At 34.9% G+C, this 21479-nt stretch overlaps 1 protein-coding gene across 4 annotated transcripts in view; it reads left to right on the top strand.

Annotated features, from left to right (window-relative positions):
• The window catches only part of RIF1 (replication timing regulatory factor 1), a 66375-nt gene that overhangs the window by 34030 nt on the left and 10866 nt on the right, over positions 1-21479 (top strand). For all 4 annotated transcript variants that reach the window (XM_077767774.1, XM_077767775.1, XM_077767772.1 and 1 more), the window contains exons 21-29: positions 11769-11868; positions 13796-14060; positions 15446-15488; positions 16014-16216; positions 16780-16879; positions 19660-19779; positions 20521-20672; positions 21041-21121; positions 21397-21451. In XM_077767774.1, the coding sequence (XP_077623900.1) occupies positions 11769-11868; positions 13796-14060; positions 15446-15488; positions 16014-16216; positions 16780-16879; positions 19660-19779; positions 20521-20672; positions 21041-21121; positions 21397-21451 (1119 nt within the window). The remainder of the gene's footprint in view (positions 1-11768; positions 11869-13795; positions 14061-15445; positions 15489-16013; positions 16217-16779; positions 16880-19659; positions 19780-20520; positions 20673-21040; positions 21122-21396; positions 21452-21479) is intronic.

Below are 21479 nucleotides of genomic sequence, written 5' to 3'. Positions count from 1 at the left end.
GTTTTAAGACCATTAACATAGATGCGTTTTTAGTACTTTTCTACATAGGCCTGTGCCTGTGCCATTCTAGAATAACAACACAAGAACCTTGTCCTGGAGCTAACTTTCCCATTTATCTGTTACATCTTTAAAGGCAATCATTTAGAAGTTTGTAGACTTAAAAATGTAGGACTGATTTTAAACCCTTCCTTTATTTAATAAAAGAGATACCTTCAGATGGTTTGTATCATTTTAGAATAAACTTTTTTGTATTTACACAAATAATTTACTTATGATACATATGTACATGAATACACTGCTCTTGACACTTGAATTCTTTTGTATAACTGAAGCATGCTGTTTTCATCTGGACTTCTGTCATTTGATAGTGGTTATCACTGTTTAGAACTAAAGTAGAGATACTGGGGCACCTGGGTGGCTAGTTGGTTAAGCATCTGCCTCTTCGTTTCTGCTCAGGTCATGATCTCACGGTGGTTAAGTTCGAGCGCTGCATCAGGCTCCACACTGACATGGTGAAGCCTACTTGGGATTCTGTTTCCTTCTCTCTCTGCCCCTCCCTAACTCACTTGCTCTCCCTCAAAATAAATAAAAATAAACTTAAAAAAAAAAAGAAAAACAGTAGAGGTACAGGAGCTAGAAATCATCTTTTCAGGGGCGCCTGGGTGGCTCAGTCGGTTAGGCATCCAACTTCGGCTCAGGTCAAGATCTCATGGTTTGTGGGTTCGAGCCCCGCGTCGGGCTCTGTGCTGACAGCCAGCTCAGAGCCTGGAGCCTGTTTTGGGTTCTGTGTCTCCCTCTTTCTCTGACCCTCCCCTGCTCACACTGTCTTCTCTCAGAAATAAATAAAAACAAAATTTTTTTTAAATTAAAAACAAAAAAAAACCCCAAAGGCCCATCTTTTCCTACCTACCACACAAATACCTATTCATGGTTACTTTTGTGGTGTTTATAAAAGCTGTTGCTGATGTGCATTTCCTCATATTCAACCAGTCTTGTGTTCTTGGGATCCCCTTAGTCACAGTGAAATTCTTTTCAAACATAGCATGTAGTGTTTTAAGATTTTTTTGTATGTATCTCCATTAGTGAGATGGGAATTCCTCATTGTCTAGTTTTTGTCTAGTGTAAGAATGTCATATCTATAGTTGCGTTCATTATCACAAAGTCACTGATAAATTCTATTGTATGAAAATATAATCAGAATTACCCCCAAATTATGGAAAAGAACATTATATGTGATACTAACATTGTATGTAAATTATTCTCAAGTTTTAAAAATTGAAAAAATAAACAAAAGAAAGTTAAATACGTTCAAAATTCGGAAAAGATGGATTTCTAATTTTTAAATTTTCTGTGTCATTACTATATACACTGAATGTTTTTGTTTCCATTTTCTGGGTAATTTTTTAACTTATCTCTGAAGGCTTCATCTATTCCAATAAATGATCTAAAGCTACTCTTATTACTGCTATTAATAATCATAGAATATTAATTTTTTTTAGTTCTTATTTTGGTCCAAGTATAGTTAACGTACAATGTTACTGTTTCAGGTGTAAAGTACAGTGAGTCAATAATTTGCTACATAACAGTGTTCATCATAAGTGTGCTTTTAATTTTTTTTATCTATTTTGCCCATTGCCATTGCCCTCTGGTAACCAACAGTTTCTTCTCTGTAGTTAAAAGTCTGTTTTTTGGTTTGCCTCTTTCTTGTTGTTTTTAAGTTTTGGGAGAGAGAGAACGTACATATCAGGGAGGGGCAGAGAGAGAGACAGAATCCCAAGCAGGCTCTTCACTGTCAGCCCAGAGCCTGACCCCAGTCTTGAACCCATGAACTGTGAGACCCTGACCTGAGTCAAAGTCAGACACTTTATCTACTGAGCCACCCAGGCGACCCTGTTCTTGTTTCTTTTGTCTAAAATTCCACATAGTGAAATGATATCCTTGTTTTTTCTTTGACTTAATTCATTTAGCATTATACCCTTTAGGTCCATCCACGTTGTTGAAAATGGCAAGATCTCATTTTTTTTTTTTTTTTAAATGGCTAAGTAATATCCAGTTGTATATATACACCACATCTTTATCCATTCATCTACTGATGGACACTTGGGCTGCTTCCATAATTTGGCTCTTGTAGGTAATGCTGCAGTAAACCTAGGAGTGCATGTATCTTTCAGATTAACGTTTTTGTGTTCTTTGGGTAAATGACGTGGTGTTCTTGGATCATATGGTAATTCTATTTTAATTTTTTGAGGAATCTCTGTACTGTTTTCCAGAGTGGCTGCACCAGTTTGTATTCTCACTAGTGCATGAAGGTTCCTTTTTTTCCACATTACTGCCAACACTTGTTTCTAGTTTTTTATTTTAGTCATTCTGACAGATGTGAGGTAATATCTCATGTGGTTTTGGTTTTTCCTGATGATGTGTGCTGTTGAGCATCTTTTCATGTGTCTGCCTGGCTATGTGTATGTCTTCTTGGAAGAAATGTTCATATCTTCTTGCCATTTTTAATTGAATTATTTGTTGTTTTTGATATAATTGGGTTGTAGAAGTTCTTTACCTGAATACTGACTTTCTTTTAATCCGATGTTATTTGCAAATACCTTCTTCATTCCAGAAGTTGCCTTTTAGTTTTACTGATTGTTTACTTTGTTGTGCAAAGCTTTTTATTGTGATGTAGTGTCAGTCATTTAGTTTTGCTTTTGTTTTCCTTGCCTCAGGAGACATACCTAGAAAAATGTTGCTGTGGACAATATCAGAGATAATTACTGTGTTCTCTCTTCTAGGATTTTTATGGTTTCATGTCTTATGTTTAGGCCCTTAATCCATTTTGTGTTTCTTTTTTTGTCTGGTGTCAGAATGTGCTCTACTTTTATTCCTTTGCATGTAACTGTCTAGTTTTTCCAACATCGTTTGTTGAAGAGACCATCTTTTTTTTTTTTTTTGCACAGTTTTGCCTCTTTTGTCAAAGATAGACTATATTGTTAGGAATTTATTTATGGGCTTTCTGTCCTCTTCCATTGATCTGTGTGTCTATTTTTGTGCCAGGGCTGTCCTCTTGTGATTACTACAGTTTTGGTAGCATATTTCGGTATTGGGGATTGTGATAGTTTTAGTATTGTTCTTTTTCAAGATTTCATTGGCCATTTGGAGTCTTTGTGTTTCCATACAAATTCTGTGATTATTCTCTTCCGTGAAAGATGCTATTGGGATTTTTATAAGGATTGCATTAAATCTGTTGATAGCTTTGGATAATATAGACATTTGTTTTTCCAGTCCATGTGCATGGAATATTTTCCCATTTGCGTCATTTTCAATTTCTTTCATCAGTGTTTTATATGTTTTAGGTTACAGGTCTTTTACTTCCTTGGTGATGTTTATTCCTAGGTATTTTATTATTTTTGTGCAATTGTAAGTGGGATTGTTTCCTTAATTTCTCTTTGTGCTGCTTCATTAGTAGTATATAGAAATGCAGTGGATTTCTTTATATTGATATTGTATCCTGTGACCTTACTAAATTCACTTATCAATTCTAGTAGTTTTTGGGTGGCATTTTTTTTAAGGTTTTGTCTATGTATACTATTATGTCATCTTCAAATAGTTTTTATTTCTTCCTTACCAGTTCGGATGCCCTTAATTTCTTGTTCTTCTCTGATTGCTATAGCTGGGACTTCAAGTACTATGTTCAGTGAAGGTGGTGGGAGTGGACATCTTTGTTCTTGACCATAGAGGAAAAGCTCTCAGTTTTTACCATTGAGTATGATGTACACAGGGTTTTTCAGATATGGCCTTTATTATGTGGAGGTATGTTTCTTCTAAATCTACTTTGTTGAGGGTTTTATCATGAATGGATATTATGCTTGTCAGATGCTTTTCCTGCAGCTGTTGAAATGGTCATATAGTTCTTATCCTTTCTCTTGTTGTGACATATCATGTTGATTTGTGAATATTAAATCTCCACTGCATCCCAGGAATAAATCCCACCTGATCATGGTGGATTATTCTTTAATGTATTTTTGAATTCCATTTGATAGTATTTTGTTGAGAAATTTTGCATCTATGTTTATCAGAGATACTAGACTGTAGTTCTCTCTTTTTTTATAGTATCTTTATCTGGTTTTGGAAACAGTTAATTTGAAGCTTTCCTTTCTCTTCAATTTTTTGGAATATTTGGAAAAGAATGGGTATTAACTCGTTTTGAAATGTCTGGTAGAATTAACCTATGAAGCCATCTGATCCTGGACTTTTGTTTGTTGGGAGTTTTTTGATTACTGATTCAATTTCATTACTCGGTGTTGGTGTATTTATTTTTATTTCTTCCTAATGCAGTTCTAGAATTGATCAGTATTTTCTAGGATATTTAATTTGTTAATATATAATTTTCATAATATTCTTACAATACTTTTTATTTCTTTATTGTCTTTATTTCTTTTTTTTAAGGTTTATTTATTTTTAAGTAATTTTTATACTCAAGGTGGGGCTCAAACAGACAACCCTAAGATCTAGAGTAGCATTGCTTTTCTGAAGAAGCTGGCCAGGTGGCTCTGTTTCTCTTTCATTTGATTTTGTTTGATTCCCCTTTTTTTATTGATAAGACTGGCTAAAGATTTATCAGTTTTATTGAATTTTTCAAATAAGCAGCTTTGGTTCCTTGATCTGTTCTATTGCTTTTTTTAGTTTCTAATTCTTTTATTTCCTTCCTTCTACAGTTTTGGTTTCTGTTTGTTCTTTTTACTGCTCCTGTAAGTGTAAGATCAGATTGTTTATTTGGTATTTTTTACTTGCATCTTGAAATAGGCCTGTAATGCTATAAACTTCCCTCTTAGAACCACTTTTGCTGCATCCCAGGGGCACCTGGGTGGCTCAGTCGGTTAAGCGTCTGACTTCGGCTCAGGTCATGATCTCACGGTTCGTGGGTTCGAGCCCCGCGTTGGGCTCTGTGCTGACTGCCAGCTCAGAGCCTGGAGCCTGTTTCAGATTCTGTGTCTCCTTTTCTCCTTGACCCTCCCCTAGCCTGGCTGTCTCTCTCCCTCTCTCTCTCTCTCTCTCTCTCTCTCTCAGAAATCAATAAAACATTAAAAAAAAAAGAAAAAAAAACCACTTTTGCTGCATCCCAAAGGTTTTGGACCATCATTTTCATTTGTTTCCATGATTTGTTGCTTGATGCATTCATCGTTTAGTGGCATGTTATTTAACCTTCCTGTATTTGTGTTTCATGATTTCTTGTTTCATAAGGTTGTGTTTGGAAAAGATGGGTGGTATGACTTTGGTTTTTGAATTTGTTTAAAGTTGTTTTGTGGCTCATTCGGGAGAACATTTCACATTCACTTGAAAAGAATGAGTGTTGTGCTGTTCTAGGTTGGAATGTTCTGACTATATCTCTTAGATTCATCTGGTCCATTGTACCATTCATTGTACTATTGAAGAGTATTTCCTTCCTGATTTTCTGTTTGGATGATCTATCCATTGATGTAAGCGGGTATTAAAGTTCTCTATTACTGTATTACTATAAATTATGTTACTAGCTGCTCTCATGTTAGGTGCATAAGTATTTATAGCTGTTTAATCTTCTTGGATTATCCCCTTTATGATTATATAGTATCTTCCTTTGTTACAGTCTTTGTTTTAGTCTATTTTGTCCAATGTGAATGTTTCTACCTCGGCTCCTTTTCCACTTCCATTTGCCTGATTAATTCTTTTTGCATACTTTGACTTTCAGTCTGCATGTGTCTTTAGGTCTGATATGAGTCTCTTTTAGGCAACATATAGATAGATCTTGTTTTTTAATTCATTCCATTACTGTTTGTCTTTTGATAGGAGCATTTACTCTGTTTACATTCAAAGTAATTTCTGAAAAGTATGCACTTAATTGTCATATTGTTTCTTGTTTCCTGGTTGTTTTTGTAGTTCTTCTCTGTTCCTTCCTTCCTCTCTTCTCACAGTTTTCTGGCTTTAGTGAGATGTTTGGATTCCTTTTTATTTTTGCATGTCTATTAATTGGTTTTTGATTTGTGATTACTGTTAGGTTTGTATATTTTGCATATAGTTACCAGTCTATATTAAGTTGATCACAACTTAAGTTTGACCTCATTCTTTACTCCTGTTTCTACCTGCCCTGTGTTTTCGGTATATGGTGTCATATTTTACATTCTTTTGTTTTGTGTATCCCCTTAACTAATATTTATAGATATACTTCATTTTACTGCTTTTTGTGCTTCCTGTTTTTCTTCTACTTAAGGTCTTTTCCACTCAGAGTCCCCTTTAACATTTCTTCCAGGGCTAGTTTTTTGGTCATGAATTCCTTTAAGTTTTGTTTGGAAATTGTTCATCTCATCTTCTATTCTGAATGATAGCCTTGCTGGATAGAGCATTCTTGGCTGCAGGTGTGTCTTTCTTTCATCATTTTGAATAATGTCCCTCCCTTGTGGCCTGCAAGGTTTCTGCTGAAAAATGTGCTTATAGGCTTATGGATTTTCTTGTATATAACTGTTTATATGCAGTTTCTTGTATATAAGTGTTTTCTTCTCTCTTGCTGCTGTTAAAATTTTCCTTTTTATCACTACTTTTTGCCACTTTTATTACTATGTATCTTGGTGTGGACCTTGTAGGGTTGATTTTGTTGGGGATTCTCATGTGCCTCCTGCATCTGGATATGCTGACTTTCTCAGGTTTGGGAATTTTTCAGTTATTTATTCAAATTTTCTGCCTCCTTTTCTCTCTTCTTCTGAGATCTCTGTAATGTGATTATTATTATGCTCGATAGTGTCATAGAATTTTCTTACCCTGATTTCATTTTTTATTATTTTTTCCTCCTGTGATTGTTTTCCATTACTCTGTCTTCCAGGTCACAGATCCATTCTTCTGTTTCATCTAATCTGATACTTTTTCCACCTAGTGTATTTTTCATTTCACTTACTGAGTTCTTTATCTCTGGTTGTTTCTTCTTTGTTTTCTGTCTCTTTATTCAGGGTCTCACTGAGGTCCTCCAATCTTTTTTCCAGTCCAGTAGGCATCCTTATGGCTATTACTTTAATTCTCTATCAAGTATATTATTTATTTCCATTTTGTCTCTTAGTCTCTTGGTATGATTTGTCCTGTTCTTTCATTTGGTGCATATTCCTCTGTCTGCTCATTTTATCGAACTGTGTTTCCGTGTGTTAGGGAAATCAGCTACATGTCCTGCTATTGCAGGCCTGATCAAGAAGAGGTCCTGTAATGCCCTGCATTTCAGTGTCCCCTATTCACCAGAAGCTGGCTCTTGGAGGTATCTCATACATGTGTTGTATGTGCCCTGCTGTTGTGTCCGAGTCACTTTTGCCTTCAGTTCAATTGTCTGCAGTCGTTCTCCCTGTTGGCTGGATTTGTCCCTGTGTTGTTAGTAGGCCAGTCTGGTGCCACCATGGGCTTCAGTTGAGTCAGACCAGTTGCTTGCCAATAGCAAGGAACTCCATGTTACTTTCTCTGTGGAGTTCCCTGAGAAGCTTTCATGGGTGAGTGAGGCCTGCAGGCAGACCTGATGTCTGCCCCCAGTCCACTGCTGGGTCCATATTTGGAATGGTGATGTTTCCCTCTCCTGGGGCAGGAGTGACTTTGGAGTCCTGGTGATTCCTGTTGGGGCTGCTTGCACATTGCCAGGCCAATGGCAGGTTGGAGGGGCAAGTCCACAGAAAAATACAGGGGCAGGCAAACTTTTAGCATGCTAATTGGAGAATGTTGATGCTGCACTAGCTCCTATGTATGTCCATGTGTCTAGTCTGGGCACTGGGAGGGAAGTTGGACCTGCCAGCTCTTTTGTTCTTAGAGAAGTCTCCTAAGGATCTCTGCTCCTCAGGCACTTGTTCAGAGTTTAGTTATAAATGTCTTTTCCTTGTGCTCCAGGTATATTTTGGAGAAAGGGTGAATTTAGGCCCCTCCTACTCTGTCATCTTCCCCCTACTACCTGTTATCTTTTTTTTTTAATGTTTATTTATTTATTGGGCGGGGGGGGGAGGGTGCAGAGAGAGAGAGAGACATAGAATTGAAGCTGGCTCCAGGCTCTGAGATCTCAGGACAGAGCCTGACATGGGGCTTGAACCCACAAACTGAGATAATGATCTGAGCTGAAGTCAGAGGCTTAACCCCCAGGGACCCTCTACCACCTGTTTTAAAGAGCCTTGGTAAAGTGTCTCCCTGATAGTGAATTTGTTGTATTTGAACATGATTATTACATATTTTGACGCTGTTTCATCATGCTTATAGGTTTGTGACTTTCTGTCTTTATGGTAATTAGTTCCTGTTTACTTTATTGAATTTTACCAATTTGATTTTAACTGATATAAATATGCTCATACCTTTTTGAGAATTTGTATAATCTTTTTTTATTTTATTTTTATTATTTTGATAAAGACAGGGCACAAGTGAGTAAGGGACAGAGAGAGAGAGAGAGAGAGAGAAGCAGAAGTGGGTCACAAGCTCACCCAAAGTAAGACTTGAATTCAGAAACTGAGGTCATGACTTGAGCCAAAGTCAGATACTTAACTGACTGAGCCACCCAGGCGCCCTGTGTAATCTTTTTAAAAGAAACTTATCATGGAGGTGCCTGGGTGGCTCAGTTGGTTAAGTGTCTGACTCTTGATTTCAGCTCAGGTCATGGTCTCGCTGTTCCTGAGACAAAGCCCAGCATCAGGTTCTGTGCTGGGTATGGAGCCTGCTTGGGATTTTCTCCACTCCCCATCTCGTGCTTGCTCTCATGCTCCTTGTCTCTCAAAATAAACATCTTAAAAAATAACAAATGAAAAAAAAAGCTTGCCCAGCAATACATAGAAAATTGCATGAAGTAATACAATTTGACAGATTACCATATAAAATATTTCTGTAGCCATCACCAAGGTCAGTTATAGAGCATTGTCAGCACCTTAGATGCTCCTCCTTTGTGACTTGCGCAGCATATAAATAAATATGGAAGTCTTTTTAATAAGCATATGTAGGGGCGCCTGGGTGGCTTAGTCGGTTAAGCGTCCGACTTTCGCTTAGGTCATGATCTCGCGGTTCGTGGGTTCAAGCCCCGCGTCGGGCTCTGTGCTAACTGCCAGCTCAGAGCCTGGAGCCTGTTTCAGTCTGTGACTCCCTCTTTCTCTGACTCTCCCCTGCTCACGCTGTCTCTCTCTCTCCTAGAAATAAATAAATAAAACATTAAAAAAAAATAAGCATATGTAATCTCATATTTAATAGGAAACAGAGTATGGGTTTTAATCTTTAGTTTCTTTCAGATATTCTTTTAAAACTTCTGTTCATCTTTCAAATTTGAAGAGTTAATATCCTTAACATTCTACCCCAGCAAGTAAATTCATTGATACCACTGTCCCACAAATTTTTATACTTATAACCTTTCAGGTTTTGTTGAAAAATCTAAATTTTACTTACTATATTATTATACAGGGTACTATAAAATTTGGAAAATAAAATAGTTTACAAAATTTGAGGATATTTTGTTGCTTAGCTTAGTTTCCTGTATCCCATTGTTTTCCTTAATTTTTATTCACTGTATTTTATTCTTTAAANCAGTTTCTTAGTTATGATTTTTAGGTTCCAGAAAATTTAGATCACAGAATTTTGACTAAACTTATTTATTTATTATAGGTTATGTTGTTGCAAATGCATAGTTTGATACCTTTTTTTTTTCTTAATAACTGTTCTCTAAAGTTGTAGGATTTTTCTCTAGGTTTTGGAATTTACACGTTTCACCAGGGTGTCTTTTGGGGAATCTTTTTATTAACTTTTAAATATTTATTTTTAAGAGAGAGGGTGCAAATGGTGAAAGGACAGAGGGAGACAGAGACAGGATTGGAAGCACACCTGTGCTGACAGCTGAGAGCCCAGTGTGGGGCTTGAACTCATAAACTGTGAGATCATGATCTGAGCTGACATCAGATGCTTAATTGACTGAGCCACCCAGGCACTCCTTGGGTCATCTTTTCTTTTTTTTTTTTTTTTTTTTTTTTTTTTTTTTTTTTTTTTTTTTTTATTATTTTTTTTTTTTTTTTTTTTTTTTTTTTTTTTTTTTTTGGTACATATTTTTAAATTATTCTTTTCAGTACTTGATGTAGACCCTTTCAGTCTAAAGAGCTGTGCCTTCCCCTAGAAAAATTGCCTTGCTTTAATGGTGCTCTTTGTCCGTTCTGTTTTTGAGTATTGTTTTAGATGATTTTTAGACCCTTTGAATTTATCTTCTCTGTCCCTTTCTTTTTCTACACCTGTTTGTGTTTTGTTTGGTACTGCTTTCTAGGATTTTGGTTATTTTTGACTTAATTTGAGGTTTAAATGCTGAAGTGTTTTATAATGGTTTTATTTTTACAATAGTGGTATTTTAGTTATTATTGTAGCTTTCTCTGTTTTTTTTTAAGTTTATTTTGAAGAGAGTGAGACTGGGGGAGGGGCAGAGAGAATCCCCAGCAGGCTTTGCACTGTCAGCAGAGAGCCAGATATGGGGCTCGATCCCACAATCCTGGGATCCTGACCAGAGCCAAAATGAAGAGTTGGATGCTCAATCAACTGTGCCACCCAGGCGTCCCTATAATTACGGTTTTTAAGTCAGTAATATTTTCACTTCTCTCTGAGCGTATTAATTTTCTTCTGTTACTAGATTTTTCCTCATGGGTTAGTACTGTTGGTATTTAGCACATATTTCTCATGGAACTGGTTCTCCTTGTGAATGTACATGTTCACTGACCATGGTTAATACTGAGCAATACTGGTATCTGGAATGTATTTCCTAACTGAACAGAGAGCCCCTCTTTTTCCAGCCTTGATGGCAAATTGAAGTTAGAGGCATCTTTTACTCAGTCTTTGGAGCAAGAAGGAAGCACCTGGAGATTTAACAGCTTTTCTACGTGAAAAGATGGATTGTCATCTGGACTGACTGTCCGTGTAATTTTTGTTGATTCATTGGGGGCACTCCTGCTTTCCTCCCTCAGGCTCTTAATACATATTGGGGGAGATTGTCTTTGGGGGCAGACATGTGAATTATCCCAGTGAAGTGGAAAAGTGGATAGTAATGGAGAATAAGAGGAGAAGAAAGTGCATTTGTTTTCTAGATCATTAATTTCAGTAGTGTTTTAACCTTTCTCTTAGAGCTCTGTGTCTTCTGTTACTTCGTTTTGCTAGGAGTGGTGCCTTGGTGACTTAGTTAATTGAGCATCTGACTTTGGCTCAGGTCATGATCTCACAGTTCATGAGTTTGAGCCCAGTGTTGAATTCTGTGCTGACAGCTCAGAGCCTGGAGCCTGCTCAGGATCCTGTGTCTGCCCCTCCCCTGCTTGTGCGCACTCTCTCTCAAAAATAAACACTAAAAAAAAACCAAACAAACAAAAACCAAAAAAATACCTTGCTCTTTTGGGGCACCTAGTGGACTCAGTTGGAAGAGTATGTGATTCTTGATCTTGGGGTCGTGGGTTTGAGCTCCATGCTGGGTGTAGAGATTACTAAAGAAAATAAATAAGTGAACTTTAAAAATTAAAAAAGAGAACCTTGTTCATCAGTATCAATTTATTGGTTTATATGCTGAGTCTAATGGGCATCTTAAAATTGATTTATTTTCCCTAATTGTTAAGAAACAAAAGTTACAGTACTTGGCACACAGCGGTTTATCAGGAAGTATTCCTAATTGCGTATTTCATGTACCTTATAGGTTATATGTGGGAGTGAATGTCCTAAATGTTTTGTTGATGCTTAGTGTATTTGGAATCTATGCCAGTAGTTAGAAGTTTCTAATATAATATTTAATTTTTCTTCCCCAGAATTTGTTGCTCTTAGAAAGGATCATTCATATTATTACTGTAATGATTGATTGCATTGACTTCTCACCATATAATATTAAATATCAGCCAAAAGTTAAATGTAAGTGCTTTTTTTGTTTGTTCACCCAGTATTTGATAGACACGATTGTTTAACCTGTTGCTAAAACAAATCCAAATGTTTTTTCTGACCTCATTGTACCTACTTTTGGTGTTGTATAACCATGTCCTACAACTTTGTTATATAACAGTGGTATGATAGGAGCTTACATGCTCTCGCCCACACTCGCAGTGTCACACAATCACACATGCACGTGAGCGCGCACACACGTGCACACACATACACACCCCTTTTCCTTTGTATAACACAGAAAGATCAATATTATCCTATCTAGAGATTGTGTAGTAGGAGTGATTTTACTTGCCATCTTATACAAGGGATTATCTGAGCAGGAAAATTTGATGTTAAAATGTTCTTATAAATCCCGTTACTGGTAATGTTAACATTTACTAGTTGGTTAAGACAATATCTGCCAAGTTTTCCACTGTAAATTAGAGTACCTGTGATTAATAAGTTAATGTTTAGTGGCAGATTATTTGAGACTATATAAATAACTTTTTGTCAGCCATCTTTGACTCATGATTTTATCATCCACTAATGCTTTTTGTCTCAAGCACTAAAGTTACCAGAAGAGGAAGAGTTCATTGTTTCATTTGATTAACCTAAGTTTAACAAATTGTGTCAAGATGCTTAGCTCCTTTAATTAATTCTAAAAGCCATCCCTATTATTTATCTCCTATTCATAATAAATAATTTTGCAGTTATTGAACATGATGAGGCACCAGTCACTTCCAGGTGCATATGACATCCTAATATAAGAGAACTTTCTTTGTCTCATTTATTTTTACCACTGAGTTTCTGTTATTCAGTGGTTTATAATTCATTGTCATTAATATTTATGCTCATGTTGACCTCTTTGACCGTTACATGGGTTTTTTTTTTTTTTTTTTTTTTTTTTTTAAAGAACTTTGGCATAAGTTAATCAGGCTCATTCTGTACTTTTTCCTCCTTGAGCCTGGAACCAGACATATTTCCAAGAAACATAGTTTCTTTTGCCGAACATGGCATTTAGAGACCAAGGTCTAGTCATTATCACTAAGAATTCACTGCTTTTGGATCCTCTTGAGTAGACAGAGGTGTGGGATAGGTGTCACCTGATTGATGGGCTATCTTCTCAGCCTTAACATCGTGGTCTGAAATTTCTGGGAGGCCATTCTAATTTATATTCATCTGGAAAACAGATTCTAGAGAAGAAGGAGAGTTTTCTCTTAAATCTGAGCTATTTTACTTTTAGAGATTATATTCTTTGAATACATGAGATAATTTTGGACTATGTTTTTTTGTTTTTTTGTGTGTGTTTTTGTTTTTGACAAAAGTGGATTCATCCCCATAGTTAGGTATCTGAAGAGAGACAGTCTAATAATGGTAAACAGGAAAGTCAGACAGTGCTTTTAAGATATATTTTTTTCTTTAAATCTAAGCTTTTTTTCCCCTGTCTTCTTGCTGAGGATTTGGATGTATGATTTGTTTAATGTTGTTTATAGGGTTCAGTGTATTATAAATAAGCCAGGAAGCAGTAATTTCTAAGGGAATTTTTGTTTTAAACGCTGAATTTTGAAATTTGATTTAGGAACTTACATAGTTTAGTACTTTCCTACAAATCAGTTGTTGAAATTCAGAGAATATAAAAGCTTGAAATGCATTTTGTAATGTCTTAGAGAAAAGACACCCACTTTTCTGGAATTCTTCTAGATCTGCCAAATGGTTTTCTTTTGTTTCTGCTTCTGTTTTAAAGACACTATTGTGGTGGTGGTTATCCACTCATGGTGTATCATTTTAAGATTTGTGAGTATCATTCTACAGAAACATGTATGACAGTATCTGTCCTTTAAATGAGATAAATTATTAAAATGTACAACGACACTTTTCAAAGTACTTTGACATTTTAATGAATTCAATTTTATCTTAGCACCGCAGAGACCTTCAGATTGGTCCAAAAAGAAGAAAGAACCTTTAGGGAAATTGGCGTCTTTATTTAAACTTATCGTGAGAGTGATCTACTCTTTCCACACTCTGAGCTTCAAGGAAGTACATTCTGATACTCTTCTGACTATTGGCAACTCAATCACTGGTATTCTTTCTAATGTACTTGGACGTATTTCTTTGCCTTCTATGATCCGAAAAATATTTGCAACTTTATCAAGACCCCTGGCATTATTTTATGAAAACTCAAAGTAAGTATTTTTTTGACTTAATAGATTTGAATTAAATGTCTTAGATCTAGGTAGCAAACTTTGGTCATTTTCCTAGCACCATGTGGTTACAAATGGTAGTCTTTACAATTTAGTGAAGAGGATAATATACTGTGCTTTTGTTCAAAAGATAGTTCAAATCATATATAAAACAAGGTAGAAATTATAAGTTCTAAATTTTTTTGTGGTAGTACACCCTTTTCAAAAAAATTTTTTTTCATGTTTATTTGAGGGAGAGAGAGTGTGTGCGTGTGCAAGTGGGGGGCGGGGCAGAAAGAGAGGGAGACACAGAATCTGAAGCAGGGTCCAGGCTCTGTACTGTCAGCACAGAGTCTGATGTGGAACTTGAATTCATGAACCAGGAGATCATGACCTGAGCCAAAGTCAGATACTTAACTTATTGAGCCACCTAGTCACCCCTTTACCCCCCTTTTCAATTTAGTACATATTTTTTCAGATTTATTAATACAAACAAATATATCTGTTATTATATATAACGTATATGAAGCATATTTGACATGGTACTTTGCAATTAAGTGTGTGGTATGCACTTAAAATACTGTATGCATCTTGTACCGTACATCTAAGAATCTCATTCTCTGTAATGTCTCCATAGGGTTTCGTGAAACTTTGTACCCAGTTTTCTATTAGTGGACATATGTGTTTTTCTAGCCTATTCACTCAACAATTTTATAGTTGAACATATTTGTGCACACATCTGTGTCCTCATATTCTACTACTACTTGCAAACAAGGCCCTAGAAGTCAAATTGTTGGTCCAAATCGTATACACATTTAAATTTCTGAATTATCCTGCAAAAATTTATTTTAATTTACATTATCCTTTACATTGGAATTGAAGCAGACATTGCCTTAAAGCAAACCCTGAAATACCCCAAATAGCATACTTTTTAAAAAGGAATTTTCATTGAAAGAATTTTTTGATGTCTTTTCTAGCAAGGCTACATGGTTCAATCACAATTGTCCATCTTTTTAAAATTATATTTATAGAGAATGTTTTATGAACTGATTTTATAAAGTACAAAGTAGAACCCCAAATACATTAACTTTTTGTACATCTCTTAGTCTTTAAGCTTCATCAAAAATAATTTATGCTTTTTTAAAATGGTACAGAAACAAGTAAACTAGTATTAGTATTTTGAGGTCTATTCCAAATGCTTTTCTGTGATTCATTTTTTAAAGATAGATTTGTTTCATGCTTAATGTTTGATAATTTGATATTTTTGAAATTATGTTTTGGGGCACCTTTTTATGTCACCGCACAGGTCTCATTTTTATGGCTGCATTACGTATTTTTAGGGCTAACTTTCTAGAATATAAGTGGTACTCTTGTGTTTTTCTTCCCAGGCTTGATGAAGTTCCTAAAGTGTATGGTTGTATGAGCAACAAGGTAAAAATAGACAGTTTTCTATAAAACATACTTTCATGAGGAAATGTTAGAGTTCATATAGTTGTCTTCCATACGTAAGGTTCTGATTTTTAAAGGGTTATACTTTGTTTTAATGGACATTTATTAACATGACATGGACATATTCACAAGATAGGTTTTTTAAAGAAGAATTGAGTAATGTTGCATTAAATTCATAGACTTCATTAACTCTTATCCCTTTACATAGAGAATTTTTAGGTAAAACTTGTGTAGCCAGCTATTAATCTCTGTTCATGAGAAAACATAATGTTTCTGTTAATGAAAAATAAGTTTGACATCGAATCTTGTATCAGTAATTTCATCTGACAGTCTGTCAGTTTATAATAAACATATTTAAGGAAACTAATTAGTGCTTTAAGAACCATTTGAACTTTAAAAATTGAAGTAGTAACATGTTGTGAGTTATTCTTTGTGCTTTCATTTGTCCTGTTTTAAAAGCACATTTCCAAATGTGCTTTTAACTAACAAAATTTTTCTTTTGTCTAGTTAGAAAAGCTACTAGGAGAGATAATTGCTTGTCTGCACTTCAGCTACACTGGAACTTACGACAGCGAACTTCTTGAACAGATTTCTCCGTTATTATGCATAATATTTTTGCACAAGAATAAACAGATTCGAAAACAGAGCGCTCAGTTCTGGAATGCCACATTTGCTAAAGTGACAATGTTGACTTATCCTGAAGAGTTAAAGTATGCCAGTAACAAACCTATATCATATAGTTACCTGTTATATGTAAATTGATATTTTTGTTTTAAAATGAATTTTTCTTAGAGGAATCATTGCAGAGGATTCCTCAGTTGAGATTTTATTTTGAGTATATGGTAATTATTAAACATTATTAGGTTTACCTTGATCCTTAGACTAACCTTGGTTATAGGAACATAAAAAGCAATTTAAAATTTTCCTTAATAAAAGGAAACAATGGGTGCAAGTGGCAAGAAATTGATGGTTATTAAATCCGGATGATGTGTATATTGGAATTTAATGTAAAAGTCTACTTTTGCTTAAAAATTCTATACGATAAAAATTTGGAAACTTTTTTAAGTAAGGAAATTTGGTAACAAGAGTTTAGCAAAGAAACTAAATATGATTTACATTTCTCCCAGTTTTTTGTATATAGAGTGAGAAAGTCTTTAAACTGGATGTATTTTGTTACTTTAAAATTGTAATTAAAGTGTCTTTGTTAACATATCATTGGTATTCACCAGTATTACTTGACTCAAGTTATATATGTTTATGTACTTTTTTAAAGACCAATATTAAGACAAGCCAAACAGAAATTTCTGCTTCTCTTGCCTGGTTTGGAAAATGTTGACATTATGGAGGAATCCAGTGGCCCATACTCAGATGGAGTAAGTTAAAGTATTATTTTTTTTTTACTTTCCAGTGGTATTTGTGTAGTCAGTTTATTGGATTTTGATATAATTTTTTAAAAGACAAAAACTTAGAATGTTTTATTGACTTAAGTAAAGCTTGAGCATAAGAGCATCATAATACAGGATTTTTCTATAATCTTAGTTTTCTGGCTTGAATACTTTTTTTTTTTTAATCTAAATGTAATTGACATACAATATATGTTTCAGGTATATACATCATAGTGATTTGATATTTTTATGCATCATGAGACAATCTTCATGATAAGTCTATCTATCGTACAAAGTTAAGACGATATCATTAACTATGTTCCCTGTGCTGTATATCACATCCCCATGATTTTTTTATTTTCTATATGTTTATTTTGAGAAAGAGTGTGAGTGGGTGGGGACGGGGAGGAGTAGAGGGAGAGAGAGAATCCCAAGCAGGCTCTACAGTATCAGTGCAGAGCCTGAAGTGGGGCTTGATCTCATGAACTTTGAGATCCTGACCTGAGCTAAAATCAAGACGCTTAACCAACTGAGCCACCTAGATGCCCTGATTCATTAATTTTATAATGGGAAGTTTGTACCTCTTGATCCCCTTTGCCAGTTTCCTTTCCTCCCAACTGATCCCCTCTCTGGTAACCAGCAGTTTGTTTCCTGTCCTTGAGTTTTTCTGTGTTGTTTGTTCATGTTATATTTTAGATTTTATCTGTTGGTGAAATTGTATAATATTCATCTGAGATTTTACTTAACATAATACCCTCTAGGTCAGTCCATGTTATCACAAATGGCAAAATTTCATTCCTTTTTATAAGTGGTATTTCATCATGTGTGTATATCTTCTTTATTTTTCATTGATCACTTAGGTTATTTCCATATCTTGGTTATTGTGAATATGCTGCAGTGAACATGAGGGTGCACATCTCTTCGAATTGTTTTTTTGTTTTTGTTTTTGTGTTTGTTTCTTTTATGAATACCCAGAAGCAAAATTGCTGGATTGTATGGTAGTTCTATTTTTAATGTTTTGCGGAACTTCCATACTGTGTTTTATAGTGGCTGTGCTAATTACCTTCCACCAGAATGCAAGGGTTCCCCTTTGTCCACACCTATGCTAACACTTGTTAGTTTTTGTCTTTTCCATTAATAGTCACTCTTACTGGTGTGTTTCCTTGATAATTAGTGATGTTGAGCATTTTCTCGCGTGCCTGTTGGCTATCTGTATATTTTTGGAAAAGTACCTATTCAAGTCCTCTACCCATTTTTTATTTGGAATTTTTAAAAATATTATGTACCAACCCCATATCAGAAGTATGATTTGAAAGTAATCTCCCATAAGGTAGGTTGCCTTTTCCTTTTGTTGATGTGTTTCCTTCATTGTGCAAAAGCTTTTTCATTTGATGGAATTTCATTTGTTTATTTTAGCTTTTGTTGCCTCTTGACCTGAAATACTTTTATGATTTAAAAGCATTAAATTTCACCATAGATTCTCATGTAAATGGTCTGATTTTTGTTCATTAATGATCTTTTTTGAACAGTGATATTTCATATGTATTCCTTTGCAAATGTTGTAATTATTATAATACATGGCTAAGTGTTGCTTTAGGTAAACCATGAATAATACTTACTGGTCCATGTCTAAATAAGAGCTGCCCTTGGGGTGCCTGGGTGGCTCCATTTGGTTAAGCATTTGACTTCATCTCAGGTCATGATGTCATGGTCATGAGTTTGAGCCCCAGGTTGGGCTCTGTGCTGATGGCTCAGAGCCTGGAGCCTGCTTCGGATTCTGTTTCCCTCTCTCTCTGCCCATCCCCTGCTCGTGCTCGCTCTCTGACAAAAATAAACACTAAAAAAAAATAATAATTAAAAACAAAACAACAAGAGCTACCCTTAACTTTTCTTTCCATAAAATCCCTCATTCCTGCTATCAGAAAAACACATATTTGCTGTCACATACCCACTTGAAATAAAGTAACTTTGGCTGATAATAATTACTGTCTGAGGACAAGGAGTAAAGACATGGGTACTGCATATCCATGAAGTATGACATCCTTAGCTAACTTTGTTTCTATCCAACAACAAATGGAGTCTGATGTTTGTTTAGAACCTGTAAGAGAGAAAAGTTAACAACTAATTAAGTACTCTAGCTTTAGTTGTTGGCCCATCATGCATATTTTATTGGTTGTATGATGTTTAAAGTTTCATGGCTGTGATTTTTTTTTTCCTTAGAAATATTTTCAGTAATTGGAAGTGTCTTTGAGTCCAGTAATTTGGTTCAGTTTCAGTATTTATACAATGTATCTCATTCTTAGAATTTGTAAAATTCTCAAAACATTCAGATTTTATAAAATTTATAAAAACAGTGCAAAACTGTGTAAGTTATAAATGTCAAATCTATTTGCTGTTGAATTACACAATGGCTCTTTCTTTGACATGATTTGAATAAGTTGGAATAATGAGAGAATTTTAATATTTGAAATTAGTACTTATTAAACTGGAATTTTCAAAAACTGCAAAGAAGTCATAGAGCATTTGCACTTAAAAATAGTTTTAATTTTGGGGGCGCTTAGGTGGCTCAGTTGAGCATCCAACTTCAGCCCAAGTCATGATCTCATGGTTTGTGGGTTTTCGTTCCATGACAGGCTCTGCTCAGAGCCTGGAGACTGCTTCAGATCCTGTGTCTCCTTCTCTCTGTCCCTACTTGCTCACGCATGCTCACTCTCTCAAAAATAAAAGCACTAAAATTTTTTTAAATTGTTTTATTTTGAATAAAACAGACAGAAAATTCACAGTTAAATATGAAGATAAGTGGCATGGAAAGAAAATCAAGTGGAAAAAGAGATTCTTTTTTGGCACAAACAAAGGATGCAAAAGAAAATATGAAACCATCAGGCAAAGTATGTTTTTCCAAAATTTATTTAATAGAACTTTTAAAGTATATGGTACTTTGAGAACATATAACTTCTAATTGGAAGAGAAAGCTATTAAAGGCTAAATAAGAGGATTAAAGAAGAATAATATAATAGAGTTTGGTTTAAAAGGACTCAGAATAGCATGGAAATCTAGAAGCTTTGGGAGATGATTCATTCTTACTAAAGTTTAATAAAGTCTTTAATATGTAGCATCCATTAAGTATAGAATTCAGGCAGTGGCTTTCTTGAAGTGGAATCAACTAGGTATGAACACATGGGTGAGACATCTAAATCTAAAACTCATAATCTTACTAGTTGCCAGTCAACTGATCTTTAGACAATATTCATCTCTTCCATGACTTATACTAAGGGTACTCTAGAATCTTGAATCCATGGCCTTTGGCAAAATGAAAGAATGTTCTGCTTTAAAGAAAGACTCCAACACAGTTCAGAGCCAACTGTGATGTAGAGTGAAAACAGTTACATTGAAAAATTGTAAAAATAACAGTACCATTGTTATTGGTCTGTAGTGCATTATTTTTAAAGAGTTATAATAATTTTTACTTCCTGAATTTTTTTTAGAGGTAGAACAAAAATGAGCAACATTGTACTAATTATTAACCAGGGGTATCGTATTCAGTTTTGAATTTCAAACTTAGTCTAGTGAAAACGTTTTCTAGAGTGCTAGAAGAGACATTGGTTCATTTGCCTTTTCAAAACTTGCAGTTGAAATTAGAGCCGTCTTCTCCGAAAGCAAAGAGTGAAATGCCTTTGGAAGAAGAAAAGTCTATTGACTTTGTGTTCATACCGTCTGAAGGAAAAGAAACAAAGGAAAGAATACTAACAGAACATCAGAAAGAAGTACTCAAAACAAAGAGGTTTGTAGTCCTTTTATCTTGAATTGGGTATTCTGTATTCACATTTAGATTTTGTGAGGCAATGTTAACTTTGTGTTTAGAACTAAGATACTGTATATATATTAATGCCAGAAAGATGTGCCATAACATGGCTATTTCATAATGTATATGGTAACTTAGTTATATATTAAATATTTCTGAATTCAGAGGTAAATCGTTAATGGGGGTAGTGTTTCATCCATTTCATCCATCATGAAAATGATTTCATCCAAAATAAGCATATAAGTCTTGATTTCAGTTCTTAAAAGATAAAAAGATACAGTTTTAAGTTTAATTTCTAATGGTAGGAATATCACATGTTGACGTTACTTACGTAATATCTTTTTCAGGTGCGATATTCCTGCCATGTATAATAATCTGGATGTTTCACAAGATACTTTGTTTTCTCAGTATACTCATGAAGAGTCTGTGTAAGTATGGAAGATGTTGAAGTAACTAGTTTTTAAATTTTTAATTAAAAGTACTATTTTACAGGTGCCTGGGTGGCTCAGTCAGTTAAGTGTCTGACTTTCTGATTTTAGCTCAGGTCATGATCTCTCGGTTCATTGTTTTGAGCCCCACATCAGGCTGTAAGCTGACAGCAGAGATCCTGCTTGGGATTCTCTCTCCCCCCTACTGTCTCTCTTAAAAATGAATAAATAAACTTTTGAAAAATAGAATTTTAATTTACACATTTTTATTTCAGGGAAGTTCCTACTTTAACTGAAAAATCAAAGGAAGATTCCACGGTGATATTTAAGGTATATTTGGTATTTCGTATTTTGAGGT

This window comes from Crocuta crocuta, unplaced genomic scaffold (assembly GCF_008692635.1).
Source record: "Crocuta crocuta isolate KB4526 unplaced genomic scaffold, BGI_CrCroc_1.0 scaffold154, whole genome shotgun sequence".
Classification (NCBI taxonomy): domain Eukaryota; kingdom Metazoa; phylum Chordata; class Mammalia; order Carnivora; family Hyaenidae; genus Crocuta; species Crocuta crocuta.
This window is presented reverse-complemented; position numbering and strand designations above follow the sequence as displayed.